Source organism: Anguilla rostrata, chromosome 12 (genome assembly GCF_018555375.3).
Source record: "Anguilla rostrata isolate EN2019 chromosome 12, ASM1855537v3, whole genome shotgun sequence".
Classification (NCBI taxonomy): Eukaryota; Metazoa; Chordata; class Actinopteri; order Anguilliformes; family Anguillidae; genus Anguilla; species Anguilla rostrata.
Window position 1 is genome coordinate 6886140 of NC_057944.1, and position 17099 is coordinate 6903238.

The following is a 17099-nucleotide window of genomic DNA, read 5'->3' on the forward strand; positions in this document are numbered from 1 at the left end:
AATTGACGAATGCGTGGTCTCAGGCTTGCTTAACTTAATGCACGGCGGTATAGCAGCGTGTCCCGGGGGAGGGGTGCTGCACAAAGAACCCGCCCTACCCGCACGATCCCGCACTGGCCCGCTCTTATACTGGTGCTGATGCTGAGGGAACGCCGCGCGCTCGACCAGTTTAGCCCAGTCGCTCCGTTGCTGCAGCGTGACACGCACCCACAGCGCGCGGATTCATTTTGCCAACACACTGCGCAACAAAACTTACATTCTTTCATTGCATTATCTCTGAGAGGAAAGTTGCAGAAGTAAATGTCGATTTCGGAAATTCGGTTATAGAATTTGACACACGATGAGACGCGGAAGAAATCAAGCCGAGACAGCTTGCTGACTGATTTGTTCTACTGGGGAAAGCGCGTGCACATTTGGAAGGAGATCGTTTTCTGCTCACGGTGGGTTGACTGCAACCGCAGAACGGAAGCAGTTTCATCGCATTCGATTACGGAAAAAGGATGTCTATGCATATTAAATCTGAAGCATATTAATTTAGATGTTTCCCTTTGTTATCGTTACAGTCAGCATCGATTGATCAGAGTTATATTTCATCGCGTGGAACTGGTTTATCTTCATCTGGGACAATTCATTGAACAGACTCCAAAATATCAATGTCCAAATAAATATTTGTTTTTTATTGGAAATAGAAAAAGAAAATCGTTTGAAATAATACATAGAAGGTGAGCGATAGCTATTTTGCTAAATTATGGAAATTTAATATTTTACAAAGACTTTTAGGACTGCCACATTTAAAATAATTACTTTATACAAGCTCAGCGTTTCTTCTTGAAGTGGGGCTAATTGAGTTAAATAATGGCTATCAACACAGATACAGAGTTTGAGAAAACCGGCTTGGGAGAGAATGGATCTGCGCCACCCACTGAGGTCCAGGAGACGGAGAAACTTATCGGTGTCACGACCACCGAACCTACCGCGGGGAACGGCACGAAGCTCCCCGGATCATTCACGGTCAGCATGGGGAGCGACAAATCCCCGGACGCGGACCAAAATGGACACAGCTTACCGCTCAGGTCAGGCTCCGTGGGTCAACTCGGAGCGACTCCTCGCTCCCCGTCCCGTGGGAGCCGCACTTCTTCAACGGGGATCACCGCACAGGACCAGCCCAAACCCCGGGACTATCTGATACTGGCCATAATGTCCTGCTTCTGCCCGGTCTGGCCCGTTAACATCGTCGCGCTCGTGTACTCTATCATGGTAAGGGGAACTCACGGCGCTCAGGTGCTAGCCTTCCGGCCATTCTTCTGTCATTACTATCAATCATTGTTGTTAGCGGTGTGATGAGGTGGGACATATGTTACATTGCGATTATAATATTTGAGTTTCTCGTTAAATTGCGCTCCTATAATGAAATGCAATCGAGTTAAATTATATAACATCCCGCCCTCGTTTCCACACGCACACACACACATACACAGAGAGAGAGAGAGAAGGAGAGCGAGAGAGAGAAACTTTCACTACATTGCACACAGTAAATAAAAATAATATTATTAAGTGTTTAATAAACACTTAGAAAGTACACATGGTCCCTATTGGACTCACGTGTTCTCTGTTAGAGTATAACAATTAACATTGGACATTTTACCCTGTAGCCTATTTTAGAAACAATGTTCTATAACTTACCCTGATAATTGAAGGTGAATATTTTTTAAACCGATCATATGATTAGACAGTGGCGTCGGCAATGTAAATGAAAAGTTAAAAGTAACTTACACCTGTGCTGGTGGTTTCCCTTTTAGTAGTTCCCTTTCAGTAGATCCTCACATGAAACCTTCATTCATTCACTATAAACAGCAACGCATCGACTCCCAGTGTAACTTAGCAGTAGCCTATGAAATTTCACAGTTTATGAGTCCATAACAATTATGTAATGCATGCGCCGATCTGAAAGTCTTTGTGGTTTTTGTACATAAAAATGTTTTGTTGAAAATAATTTCTTTGGTAGCCTACAGGTTTTCTGGCACGTGCAGCCTAGCTATAGATATAGGTATGTTTAAATACGCGACAACCTACAAAATGTAATGTTATTTTTCAAGAACAGTATTACAAATATGTGTGGGGATGTGTGTGGGAATCGCTGACTGAATGAATTGGCTAAATTAACTATGTGATGTAGCAGTTAAATGCATTAATTCGTTTGTAGAAAGGACGTTATCAGTTAGCAAATATATTTAGTCTTTAACAACTATTAGACTACTCATTATTTTTACTAGGCCTACTATACCGAAACCTCCCGTCAATTATAAGTTTTAAGAAGCTACAGGAAACAGCTGGTTTTCTAATTGAAAAACAGCTGGTTAATTTTTAACGCTGAAGCTGAGAAACTACCCGACTCATACGTAACGTAACGTATACGCACGTAAGTTTCCAAAATCGAATATCCACCTGCTGGAAATTTGAAATAGAGATCGATTAATGAATGGACTCATCCACTTTACAAAATTGTTTAACCCGTTCATGTAGGCTCCTGCCGGTTCTGGGCGCGCGATTGTTTTCCCCCTGGGCAATAAACGTCATCAAAACGGAGAGATTGCGCTGAATTGTAGTGGCAAGGCGCGTGAAGGGCGTGGTGGCTTTACGAGGCTCTATTGGTTAAAAGCACAAAGAGGGATTTGCGCAATCCATGTTGACAGTTCGATCAGTATCGCTGTTGGTAAAGCGGATGGAGTATCGTTTGTTCCAGTGGGCGCGTGCATTAATCAGAATGGTTGGAGGCTGAACACAAAATTAAATTTCAAGGAATTAAATAAATGCGGTCATATACACGGCAGGTGATTGATATAGATAGGCTACTGCCTGCTCATATTGCCGCCATTTATAAGGATTGTTGACGCAGACTTGATAGTAGTGGTGTAAGGTGCTTTTCTCTGTTATTTTTCACACCCGGTTGTTGTTCTAACGGCTGTCACAAAAGCCTTGAAACTCGCCTCCACTGCCTGTACACACCGAAGCCAAAGTCAGTGATAAACAGAGCGAGTGCGGATGGAATGAGAACGAGGGGTTCCTCGACCCACTAGAGACATGCCATTTCTTTAAAATATGAATGCCCTGTCACAATGAATCAGCCACGGCGGTCGGCTGTACTCGGGGCCGCGTGGCACTCACCTTAAGCGCGCAGGCAGAGCTACTTAAAAAAAAAAAAAGTAATTTTTTTTTTACAAGCGTTCGCGACAAACGCACGGGGATGGAAACGGTCTCTCTGTCTGAAAGGCTATTAATTATCTCGAGCATCACGGTGACTCTGATTGAAAAAACAAAAACAGTCTTCCAAGTCATTTTCTACCGCTTTCCCTCTCCTGAGATGTATTTGTGGCTGCATAATTATTTGAACTACATAGGACCAGTTTGTGACCTTCCGCCACTTTACATACAGTACACAGCAGCTGTGTTCTCCTCCGGTGGTCCAGTTTGAACCTGTGCAAACCTATGGTCCTTTTTCCACCAGGCTGTAGCTACTGGTGACCAGACAGACCTGCATCCTGTGCTCACCGTTTGGCCTTTACCCCTGTATATGTGTCACTGTGGAGTCCCAGCACTCTGTCACTGTTTATACTTTGCTAACGATGCTCATTATTTGTTAGTGTGTGTGTGTGTGTGTGTGTGTGCATATGCGTTTGTACGAAGCTTTAAAATTTGTGTATGTTTGTAAAATTCCATGGTTGGGCATGTCGGGTGGGGGTCAGTTTTGCTGTATATAGCGATGGAACATATGGTTAGAAGGAGCGGGGGGCTCATTTCAGCAGCAGTGTGTTATTTGGGCTCCTGTGGAGAAAGACACAGCTCTTAGTGCTGATGTATCACCTTCTATTTCATGACTCAGTGATTCTCCTCCTCAACCGTAGAATCTAATGGTTGTGCAGTAGAAGAGATTCCCATAATAAGTACACAAAGGCATGGACACACAAACACATGTCAGCACTGCGACCAAACGGCACATATAACACACACACACTCACACTATACCAACAGTGCTCAGCACTACAGCACAACACTGCAGACTATACACAAAACACATGCTCAGCACATGATGCAACACAGCTCACAAAAACACACACAGTGCTCAGCACTATAAACACACACACAGTGCTCACCACTATAAACACACAAACACAGTGCTCAGCACTATAAACACACAAACACAGTGCTCAGCACTACGAACACACAAATACAGCGATCAGCACTATAAACACACACACAGTGCTCACACATAACTCAGCAGTGTCACCGATACACAAACACAGTGCCCATGTCATCACAACGTACACTTACACAAAACAGTGTCCTGTCACCTAACGTGTCACTGACACAACACAAACACAGTCTCCTTACACCCAACACTAACGACATCACAAAACACAGTACTCACCTGTACACACACAAACACAGTGCTCACCTGTACACAGACAGGTGAGGGGAGAGCTGGCGTTAAAATGGTAGGGAAAGTGGACAAAGACACATCTGTGGGTTTAAAAAGCTACATGCATGGCAATCATGGGGAGTGGAGAGGGAGTGTAATTGGCTTTTATTATGTGGGCTTCCCTCTCTGGGCTATGGGAAATTAACAAACACAGCACAGAACTGCATGTTCTGCACAACCAGCCATGAATTGTGGCCTACAGGGCTCCCTGTGTGTGTGTGTGAGTGTGTGTAAGTGTGTGTGTGTGTGTGTATGTGCATGTGTGTGCATGGTTTTACATGCATGTAAGCATGTGTATGCATGCACATGCATGCAGCTGTGTGTATGTACATGTGTGTGTTTGCGTCCCTGTTCTGTTCTGGCACTGTACTCACGAGGCAGTTTTCAGGTGATAGTTTACTGCTAATAATGACATTACCCGGGCAGAACTGGTGGCCTCTTCACTATGAATTTGTGGAATAATTTACATGTTTTTATGTCATAAAGAAACATGTCTTCTTTTAATAATTCCAGTCTACCTTAAAGGCATACTATGTAGGATTTTTACCTTGAAAATATAATAACCATGCTAAGGCACATTTATGATGCACTGACAATCTGTCTTTATGGACTTTTGCAAAATTTGTGCACCTTTACCAGTATTTGTTATTCTAAAATGGCTTTAGGACTACTCCGGGTGTGGCTACGGAGCCTGTGGTTTGGGATCAGATTTCAGCGTTTGTTGCAGAGCTGGTTAGCCGCTGTAATGGTCCAGATGCAGTGAAGCAAAAAGACAAGCTGACAGGGCTCGTTCAAAAACTACAGTTAACCGTGGAATTGCTTTTCCTCTGCGGTGTCACTTGAAGTTCACCAAGGAGATGGAAAGCGACACGGAGTTGGCTTGTTTTCTGTAGGACCTGTAAGTAACACTCCCTCTAGCTATCCAGCTAGGTTTCCCAGACGTCTGGTTTTTGACCAGAATGTCCAGTTTTCAAATTATTTGTACATGTCCGGTTTGTGTTCCAAACTGAAATATGTCCAAGTGATTGATGGGAGAATTGATGACTTGGTCGTGTCTGCGACTTGGTCGGGTACTCAGGGGTGAGTGGGTTGGTTTGAAGACGGAGAAGGAGACTTCTTTGATTAACGCAAGACCACAACAAGGCAAAAATTCTGCATAGTATGGCTTTAAACAGCGAATATTCTCAGATTCTGACTGATTAAGTCCGGTTGCAGAACTTCTGTGGATTACCACTGATATGAGTTAAAAGCAGAAGAAGCAGGGTTGAGCTCTCTGGGATCCAGCAGCACAGGCACAGGCTGTTTTATTGGTGGAGCCTGTGCTGGGATCCAGTTGCACAGGCATAGGCTGTGTTATTGGTGGAGCCTGTGTTGGGATCCTCCAGCACAGGCTGTGTTATTGGTGGGGCAGCACAGGCACAGGCTGTGTTATTGGTGGGGCCTGTGCTGAGATCCAGCAGCCAGGCACAGGCTGTGTTATTGGTGGAGCCTGGGCTGGGATCCAGCAGCACAGGCACAGGCTGTGTTATTGGTGGAGCCTGTGCTGGGATCCAGCAGCACAGGCATAGACTGTGTTATTGGTGGAACCTGTGCTGGGATCCAGCAGCACAGGCTGTGTTATTGGTGGAGTCTGCATTGAGATCCAGCAGCACAGGCATAGACTGTGTTATTGGTGGAGCCTGTGCTGGGATCCAGCAGCACAGGCATAAACTGTGTTATTGGTGTATCCTGTCTGATCCGCAGCACAGGCACTGTTATGTGATCCGCGGATCCACAGCAGGCAACGTGTTTGTCCTGTGCTGCCACACACAGCTTGTTATGTGGAGTCTGCGTTTAGATACAGCCCAGGCATACGAGCTTATTGGTGGAGCGTTTCTTGCACAACACACTAACCTCCCTCTGAGGGCGTTGCCTGCCACTCCATATAAGATGTCACAACCCCAGCATTTACAGAGCTCTATTCTACTTTATAAAAATACACACACATGCACACAAACACACTCACACACACACACACACACACACACACACACATACTCACCCACACAACACACACACACATCACACATACACACACACACACACACACACACAAATACACACACACACCACACACACACCACACATAAACACACACACTCACTCCCCACCTCACACCACTCACCACATCACACACACACAATCTTCACTCTCCTCTCTCCCTCTCCATTTTTCTCGCCAGCAATATAATTTGCACTGTCCTTGGAAAACACAGTTACCGCGTAACAATGGCACTTTTTTATGATCAGTTTAACTCCACCACACCTCAATTTCACTCAGGTCATTTTCAAAAGATATCTCACCACACAGACCTGCAGTTAATGACACTTCTGTATATTTAGTGGAAAATCTGCTAATGTTAGTAAATAAAATCTAAAGGGAGGATAAGGACAGGAGGGGTGGGATAGCCTCACGACCTGGTGCAGTACTGTGGGGTGGTGGGGGGGTGCAGGGGGGGTGCTGGTGCAGTGTTTGGGAGGTGCAGTATTGGGGGAGGGTGGCAGTATTGATACCAAGAGCTGAAGTAGTTTCAAATTCAGACAGCAAACCCACCCCTCGGCTTGCTGTTTGAAATTCATTCATTGAGGAATATAGCATAGCTATAGTTCTGTGCTGTGTGCTCATTGGCTGCCAGTTAGAGCACTCAATAAACATGACTTCCTCTTTCTCACTTCCCCAACATTCAACCATCTTTGCAGTTGATGTAGCTACTTGGCCAGGTTCTGGTTACAGTAAAGGAGACAAATCTAACAGTTGCAAAGTCAATTTTTGTTTACCAGACTGGCCCACGTTTTTGCAGTTTACTCGCTATAAGCAGAAAACACATGGAGTTTTCTGATTTGCCCTCTGTTAACAGTCATTGAAGCTCAGCTGAAGTGTCTGAATGTAAATGAGAAAATAGCAGGAAAAAACCAGAGACATTTTCACCTAAAGAGGAGCAGAGAAGAATGTTTCAGTTTTTCCACCCATGTTGCATAGGAATGAATGATCGAATGTCAAAGCAAGTCTCCACGGTGGCCTAATGCTAAGAGTGACAGTTACGCTTTTCTGTGACTTCTTGCCGTTTGTGATAAACATTACTGCAGTCAAGCTAAAACAATTGCTAATATGTCACATTTCATTAACGTTACAATTAATTTCTTGCGCAAAGCGAGTACGTGTAGGCTATTGAGTGTACACGTGTGTGATAACGGGCTCTTTTGTAATTCAGTGTTTATATCTGTAATGTATGCGATGTTGTAGTTTAAATTAATGTTAGAAGGAACCATTTTGTAGCAACATTTCTGCAGCTCAATCCTACAGCCAATTCAATGCACATGCTGACCGCCTGAACCTAATTTTGAGCTGACCTCCGCCAGTTGTGATTTCTCGTATGAAATCGCCGAGAGGGGGGACTGAACTGGGTCCCTTCCTGGAACGTCCGTGGGCTAATCCCCAAATACCGCGCTTTCGCAGCCAGGATTTTATCCGCAGGGATGTAGAGAAGCCTGGCAAGCAAGGCTAGCGCTGAGGTAATTCTGAATGAGTCTGGATCAATAACGCTGCTGGTGTATTGGGGGCTGGGGAGGGGAGGGGAGGGGGGAGGGGGGAGGGGGAGGGGCCCTGTTGCACATTCAGCTCCTGCTCTTGTATGCCCTCATAGTGCCTATATTACCTGTATGTGCTCTGAATGTCTATGTCACCTGTATGTGTTCTGAATGTCTCTGTCTCCTTGATGTGCTATGAATGTCTATGTCACCTGTATGTGCTCTGAATGTCTATGTCACCTGTATGTGTTCTGAATGTGTATGTCACCTGTATGTGTTCTGAATGTCTCTGTCTCCTTGATGTGCTATGAATGTCTATGTCACCTGTATGTGTTCTGAATGTCTCTGTCTGCTTGATGTGCTATGAATGTCTATGTCACCTGTATGTGTTCTGAATGTCTCTGTCTCCTTGATGTGCTATGAATGTCTATGTCACCTGTATGTGTTCTAAATGTGTATGTCACCTGTATGTGTTCTAAATGTGTATGTCACCTGTATGTGTATGTGTCTATACCACCGGCTGACGCTAAGGGGGGGGGGGGTCTCAGTCCAGCTCTTAGTTCAGGTGCTGATCCTCTCCCACCTGGACTACTGCAGCTCCCTCCTCGCTCCCTCCTCCCTGCCTCTGCCATCAGAACTCTGCTGCCTGATCTGCACCTGATCTACAGCATGGCCATGCCCCCCCCACCCCATAAGGGCTTGCATCAAATTCCAAACCCTGGTGCTAGCCTATCAGGCGGCTGAAGAGACGGCTGTTTTATATTTTCATAAGATCGTTACCCTTCACACCAAACAGACCCCTCCGTTCTGCTACCTTCGGGCATCTGGCAAACCCCCCACCCCCCACCCCCCACCCCCACCATGTCCAAGTAGCATCTCCTGTCTGTTCTGCCCCCCCCCCCAGTGGTGGAATGAGCTTCCTGGTGCAGTCAGAACAGCAGAAACCCTGCCCGCCTTCCAACACAGGCTGAAGTCTCTCCTCTCTTCAGATTGCACCATGGCTGTCTCTCCAGTGCCACTTCCTTTAGTTATATGCTGCAAATTGTAGTTTGTTAGGTTGACATTACGCTTATTGATTGTGGATGGGCTTGTGTGCCTTCTGGGTGATGCCGCGTCTTTGCGTTCCTGAGAGTACCGCTGATCTCCACTGCTGTGCGTCGCTCTGGATAAGAGGTCTGATAAGTGACTGTAATGTAATGTGGGTCATTCATGCCGGCCTCAAGTTCAAAAAGAGAGTGATGTGATTTCAGCACCATGGACAGCCGAGGCTGGAACAGTCACAGGCGAACTATGTGCTCATTGGGCCATGGTCACCATGGCGACCATTAAATCACTATTCCCTCACTAGTGGGCAGAAGGGAGGGGCCACAAACATATTATTAATCTGTTTATCAAACATATTTATACTGTTTGCTCATGTAGTCTCAACAGCAATGTTACCAGACCTGGGTCTGTTTTGGATTCAAATGCTTTTCCGTGCTCTATTGATCTTGCCTGGTGTAACTGAGCCTGCCAATATGACCAGAAGACGGGGTTTGCACTTTTTGAGAGTGCACTTTATTTCATTGGTTCCAATACACCAGACAAGATCAGTAAAGCCTAGAAAAGTATTTGAACCCAGAACAAATACCTATTTGACCCAGGTCTGGTTGTTACATAGGAGATGATCATGCCATTTGACGTCATTTAGATACAGACACTCTATTATATTGTTACAGATACAGTATGTCTATTTTTGTTGCCATTGTGTTATTATTCTGCAGTGCAGTACCATAACAGCCAAGTGCATTTCGGTTCTGTTTATACCTTATGAGTTATCAACGCATTACTGCTCGCAGAAGGTCTGCTAATTGAGTCTCATACGGCCAATAGCGACAGCCATAAATGCCATTAACCAGCTGCTGTCTGGGCATCATGAGCTTCCCCCGGAAGCAGCCAATTAGAATGGGCCGATGTCACAGCTTTCAGGAGGAGCCGCGGCTCGTTTGGTGGTCTAACAGGGGTACGGATGAATCAGCGGATGACATCACATTCAGGTGCTGATTTACATCCATCTTATTCTGACAAGCACTAAAAGTCAAATAAAAACATTTTCTTTTTTTTTTGTGATCCTTAAATGCGTGCGCACACACACACACACACACACACATGAACACACTCACACTTGCATACACACACACACACACACACACACATGAACACACTCACACTTGCATACACATACACACACACACACACACACACACACACATGAACACACTCACACTTGCATACACACACACACATGAACACACTCACACCTGCATACACACACACACACACACACACACACGAACACACTCACACTTGCATACACACACACACACACACACACACACATGAACACACTCACACTTGCATACACATACACACACACACACACACACACACATGAACACACTCACACTTGCATACACACACACACACACACACACATGAACACACTCACACCTGCATACACACACACACACACACACACACACACATGAACACACTCACACTTGCATACACACACACACACACACACACACATGAACACATGAACACTTGCATACACACACACACACACACGAACACACTCACACTTGCATACACACACACACACACACACATGAACACACTCACACTTGCATACACACACACACACACACGCACACACACATATGAACACACTCACACTTGCATACACACACACACACATGAACACACTCACACTTGCATACACACACACACACATGAACACACTCACACTTGCATACACACACACACACACACACATGAACACACTCACACTTACATACACATACACACACACACACACACACACACATGAACACACTCACACTTGCATACACACACACACACACACACACACACGAACATACATGAACACACTCACACTTGCATACACACACACACACACACACACACGAACACACTCACACTTGCATACACACACACACATGAACACACTCACACTTGCATACACACGCACACACACACACACACACACACATACAAGCATACTCACATAATCTCTTCCGTGTGCCCAGTCCAGGAACAGTCTGCAGCAGGGAGATGTGGACGGGGCCAAGCGCCTGGGTCGCCTGGCTCGCCTGCTGAGCATCGTGTCCATCATCCTGGGCCTGGTGATCATCATCATCTACGTCACAGTCACAGGTGTGCATACACACACACGCATGCGCACATACACACACGCGTACAGTATAGATACACACACGCATGCGCACATACACACACGTACAGTATAGATACACGCACGCGTGCGCACATACACACACATGTACAGTATAGATACACGCGCATGCGCACATACACACACGTACAGTATAGATACACACACGCACGTGCGCACATACACACGTACACATACACACACTCTCACACATGTACACATATACATACAGTATAGATACACAGAGTCTCACAAATGCAGTTAAATTCAAAAGTAATGGACAGTCATGGCAAATTGGTTGCCTTTCCTCAGTATTAATCATAATTGCATTTCAAATCAAACAGTTACTATGAGACAACATTTGCAATGTCTACATTTATTTTGCGATGTTTGTTTAACATCTGTTAAGCTATATTACCAAAATGCCATTCAGTGAGTTCCCCCTCATCATAAGTATTGGGACAAAGTAAGTTCTGACAAATTTAATGAATTGCAAGGTCAATATTTCATTGTATTCCCCATACATTTGATGACTGCATCAAGTCTGTGGCTCCTGGACATCGCCAGGGTCATGATGTCATCTCTGAGATGCTTTGCTAACCTTTTGCCACGGCCCTTTTCAACTGCTGTGTGTTTGCTGGGGTTCCAGACTTCAGTTGCCTTTAGAGGAAGTGAACAGCATGGGGTTTAAATCTGGTCACTGACTGGGTCACGTCAAGCACTTCTATCATTTTTTTCCAGAAAAGCTGCTTGGCTAAGTTTGCGGAATATTTTGAGACATTGTCTTGCCGCGTGACAGACTTCCATCCAATGAGTTCGGTGGCATTTTTCCGAATGTTGGCGGACGGCGTTTCTGTACGCTCCTGTTGCTGCCGTCGCTAGTGACATCATCGATAAAGACCGTTGAACCGGTTCGAGATGCAGCCGTGCGGACCCAAACCCGCCACACCACCTCCACCATGCTTGACAGAGGAAGTACTCGGTCCAGTCTCTCACTTTCTCCACACTTTCACCTTTCCCACACTTTACATTACATTACAGGCATTTAGCAGACGCTCTTATCCAGAGCGACTTACACAACTTCTACATAGCATTTTACATTGTATCCATTTATACAGCTGGATATATACTGAAGCAATTTCGGTTAAGTACCTTGCTCAAGGGTACGACGGCAGTGTCCTAGCCGGGAATCGAACCTGCGACCTTTCGGTTACAAGTCCAGTTCCTTACCCACTGTGCTACACTCCGTCCCCACTCCGTTTCACCTTTCCCTCACTCTGCTAACCATTCATATCTGTCTCGTCTGCACGTAAGAAGTGTTTCCATATGCCATCAGGCGCCTCTTCGTATCGGTTCCGCTCTTATCGCCGATGAGGTGGTGTACATCTGGCAGTGTTTCCCTCTGCAATTAGCCTCTCTCAGTCTCCGGCACACGGTGTCCTGCGAAGCTTTCACCCCCCCCCCCCCAGTGTATGGAGATCATTAGCAGTTACTCGAGCTGACAAATTTTGGATTTTTTTCCGCAGCTGTTATAGTTATCCTGTCATTGCTATCCGATGTCTTCTGTGGACAGGTTTCTCCAGCAGTTAGTTTCGTCTTCGGAACATTCCATACTGTTGACTTCGGAATACACAAATATTCGGCAATAGCTTGAATTGAGTTTTTCTTTTCTTTCATCCGCGCAACTGCTTTCTTGGTTGTCTAACTCTATTCTATTCTATTGTCTGACCCTCGTCTGCAGTTTTGGCAGTACAAATTCCTCTTAAGGATGTAACCTGTGCCCCGACACACAACTTTCCATTCATAAATAATTACAGTAATATGGTGAACCTGTGAAATTTTTTTAGCAGCCGACCGTTTTGTCCCAGTACGTATGCTTGAGGTTACTTGACTCATTGAATGGCATTGTTGAAATAAATGCATAGTCCTTTGTCTACGTCATTATCATTGCTTGATTTGAAATGAAAATTTGATTAGTACAGTTGAGAAATAACCAATTTGACACAACTGCCTCAATATGTTTGCATTTAACTGTAAACACAGTATACATGCACACACAGATACATACACAAAGTGTACATACGCAGTTGCACACGTATGTATGAACACAACAGTATACATATACATACTAATGCACGTGCACACAGTATGCACACACTCTCACACATACAGTACGCACTCACGCACAAATAGAAGCACAGATTACATACAAACACACACACACTCTCACACACATACACACACGCGCACACACAGACAGACAGACAGACAGACAGACACGTGTTTATGTCTGTGACACTATCTCTGTTTTCCTCCAATCACAGCGATGGGCGGGGTGTGAGGGTTTATGCCCCTGGCCCCTGGCCCCTGGCCCCTGGCCCCTGGCATGGAAGCTCGTCTCATCCGTTCATTACCTGTATTTACCTGAGAAGATCACCTGCGATGGTACTGTGACACGCCTCGAACCCGCCTCCACCCCATTCTGGCGTGTCACTTTCAACTGAGGAGCCAAACCAGACCATGAAATCGAAGATAATGTAACCAACCAAGAAACACATCAGTAAAGAAGACATGCATGAATCAGATAATATTCCCTACAGAAAAAGATAAACAACATAAAAAGTAGAAGTACAGATACTAAGTGGTTTGTGTGCGGTCCAAAGGACACTCACGCCCAAAAACGGAAGACTGACCTTTCAAAAGCGAAGGCTTCCACCAAGAAAAACATGCAACTAAATTATTTAAGTATACTCCTGGTTGACTCCTGTGTATTCCAAACGTATGATTATACTGATATGTTCGCAGTATGTTGAGTGTAAATTTTGTAAAATGTTTAGATACAGACCCGAGAGGGAGGGAGCGACGGCAGGACAGTTTCCTGCGTAGCGGGGGGTTAGTCAGGATGCAATGAGGTTTGCGGTGACGTTTGTTTTGCAGTTTTTGAGAAAGGAGCACCTGCATGCTTTCTCTGAGTGCGGATAGGACTCTGCGATTTTATGACGTTGTTGATATTCTCTGGGTGCTGGGATAAGCACTATGACCAGGGTGATCGGGCAGGATGCCAACGGTGGCGGTTTCCCTGTTTCCTGTTTCCCGGTGAAGAGACTTACAGGAAGAGATGGCGGGACGTGAAGGTCTGCAGTAAGAGCACCGCAGAAGGCGGGACGCTGGCACGAAACTCCGAGCGAGAGGGTCAGAGGATGAACCCACCCCCCACCCCCCCTCGCCACCTCTCCAGTGTACAGGGCCACGTGTGCCAACCCTGCCCACCTGATACCAGCTGGAGCAGGAGCCACGCTTCCTCTCCATTTTCTGATTATCTGGTCACTTCCTGTTGTCCGCCTGCTAGTTTCCACTTCCTTGTTACCCACTTCCTGTGAGTCTCTTCACCGGGACACTCTAAGCCCCTCCCCTTTGAACCTGTGCTGCCACACACCTTCCCTTGCCATGCTATAGTACGATAGACATATGAAAATAAATATATATATATAATATATAGGCATGCTTAGGGCATACAGGTAATTATCAGGTTTTTCTGTACCCCACTGTAATGACCCTGTGAAAAATGTCCCCACTGCAAGGGGATGTCTCATATGTTTGCGACAAAACGTCAACAGATTTATATCAACTGCAAGTTAGCGCACCTGTCTGTCTGTTTGTCCATCTGTCAGTCTGTGCTCGTGTTGTTTCATTTAAACAGATCCGGTTATCACTAATCCAACCTCACAGCACAAGTCTGTTTGCATACTGTGGGTGACTGCGGAATGAAACAAAAACAAAATGGAGGTGGAGATGGTGGCTATTGTTCCAGAAGGCTCAGAAGGCGAAACAGTCCGAGTATTGGCCCGGTATTACATTACAGGCATTTGGCAGACGCTCTTATCCAGAGCGACGTACAACAAAGTGTATAACCATAACCAGGAACAAGTGTGTCGAAACCCCTAGAGAGAAGTACCGGTCCAAGTGCAGGGAACAACCACATAGTACAACTTGGACCCTGAAGGTTAAACTGATTAACACTAACAACGAGAACGGCATCAACGCAGTCTATGGAAAAAACACAAGTAGTTAAGGTATCCCCGTACTGCAGCAGTGACTGTAACCCACGGTAGAACATATTCATGAAAATGGGCATCTGTACTAGTAGAGATAAAAAATATATATTTCTGACATTAGTCTTCAGAATCTGACATATGATAACAGCACCTGCCGTTGAGAGCAGGCCGGCCTGTTAATTGGACGGCCCTGGCACCTGACTTCCCTGTGATTCCCATGGCATGTTTGATGAACGTTTGATGAGCGTTCGATGAACTTTCACGCTGCAGCTTGCTGTGATGTAACGACTCAGTAAATTGTCCCACAAAATGTTGGAGGTGAAGCTCTTCCCCATTTGATCACCGCAAACCCAAAGCGCTCGGCTCGACTAGTACCCTACAGAGGGGCTGAAACGAACACAACTTCACTGTTTCCCTTCCTGTCTAAAAGCTGATAAAGCATATTACTTAGGAAAACCCTAAATGCCATGTATCCCATTTATATTTCAACAGCCTTTGGTAAAATCTGCAGACATACAATAAATATTTAATTTTTTTAAATACAGAAAGGCATTATGACTTAATCAGGGAAATGATTCTTGCAGCTGACCCTTCTGCTGTTTCAATGAGATTATGTAGATTATGTACCTGTGACCAGCCGAATTTCTCAACCAACCTCCAGGCGAAATCTGTCAAATTTGACGTGACTCCTACCCGCACACAAGGTCCAGATGCACAGTCCATCCGTCAGTCAGTCTGTCAGTTTCTGTGCCCTTCTCCTGTCTGTAGTTCCAGGGTTCTGCCAGGCAGCAGGACGGTTGAGTGGCGGGCTTTAGTGGGGGAAAGGCCTGTTAAAGGCACAGTGTAGGCAGGTGGAGGTAACTGAGTGCTGTAACATTAGGAAACGAGCAGAGAGGCCGTCTCCCAAAGCCTGCTGTCAAAAGAGACTAAGGCGGAGAATGGTGCCCGCCTCCTCCACCCCCCCCCCCATGCCCACCTCTGTGCCCGCCACCGCAGCTAATGCCCAGGCCATGCATTACATATTACATTACATTACAGGCATTTGGCAGACGCTCTTATCCAGAGCGACGTAGAACAAAGTGTATAACCATAACCAGGAACAAGTATGACGAAACCCCTAGAGAGAAGTACCGGTCCAAGTGCGGGGGACAACGGCATAGTTCAACTTGGACCCTGAAGGTTAAACTGATTAACACTAACAACGAGAACGGCAACAACGCAGTCTATGGGAAAAATACAAGCGGTAGTTAAGACAGTTAATGCACCTAAGTCACCTACGAAACAGCTGCCTAGTTACAACCCTAAGCTTACAGTCATTTACAGGGGGGTAGGGAGGGATGGGGAGAGGTGCAGCCTGAAGAGGTGAGTCTTCAGTCGTCGTTTGAAATGGGTCAGTGTCTCAGCTGTTCTGACCACCACGGGGAGGTCATTCCACCATCGTGGGGCCAGAACAGACACCCTGATGCGCATATTACACCCTGTAGTTCACACTCCCCGCTGGACGACATGTGCCACCATCTCTTACCCTCCCGACACAGAAATCTCCGTTTCCTCCACGTTGTAAATGCTCTACAGTTACGTTGCAATTTATGTTGTCGATAATTATTTATATATTGCATATTGTAAATCTCAGATATTTGTATGTTTATTATAAATCTGATGTGAGAAGCCAGGGCACTGTGGTGTCAGATGGTGGTCCTGGTTAGCTGGGATGTGGGAGGTGTTGTTTTTCATATCTTTGGCACGTGTGAATAAACCTTTACATG

The 17099-nt window shown here is 45.6% G+C and overlaps 1 protein-coding gene across 3 annotated transcripts; it reads left to right on the forward strand.

Annotated features, from left to right (window-relative positions):
* The first annotated feature begins 105 nt into the window (after window positions 1-105).
* trarg1a (trafficking regulator of GLUT4 (SLC2A4) 1a) lies at window positions 106-17099 on the forward strand. 3 transcript variants are annotated; one of them, XR_010324570.1, is made up of 4 exons: window positions 106-1257; window positions 11136-11262; window positions 13603-15126; window positions 15352-17099. XR_010324570.1 is itself a non-coding variant. In XM_064302701.1 (4 exons), exons 2-4 carry the CDS (start codon window positions 856-858, stop codon window positions 13617-13619), a joined length of 546 nt encoding a protein of 181 aa, XP_064158771.1. In that variant the 5' UTR covers window positions 106-440; window positions 564-855; the 3' UTR covers window positions 13620-17099. The 3 variants fall into 3 exon arrangements, 2 of the variants coding, with proteins under 2 accessions (XP_064158771.1, XP_064158770.1); XM_064302701.1 differs by having other exon boundaries at window positions 106-440; window positions 564-1257; window positions 13603-17099; XM_064302700.1 differs by having other exon boundaries at window positions 13603-17099.

Bases quoted from the DNA above. Each gene is read 5' to 3' on its own strand.
- trarg1a (XM_064302700.1), top strand. From the start codon at position 856: ATGGCTATCAACACAGATACAGAGTTTGAGAAAACCGGCTTGGGAGAG. The intron at 1,258-11,135 runs GTAAGGGGAACT...CCGTGTGCCCAG, and splicing joins CGCTCGTGTACTCTATCATG to TCCAGGAACAGTCTGCAGCA.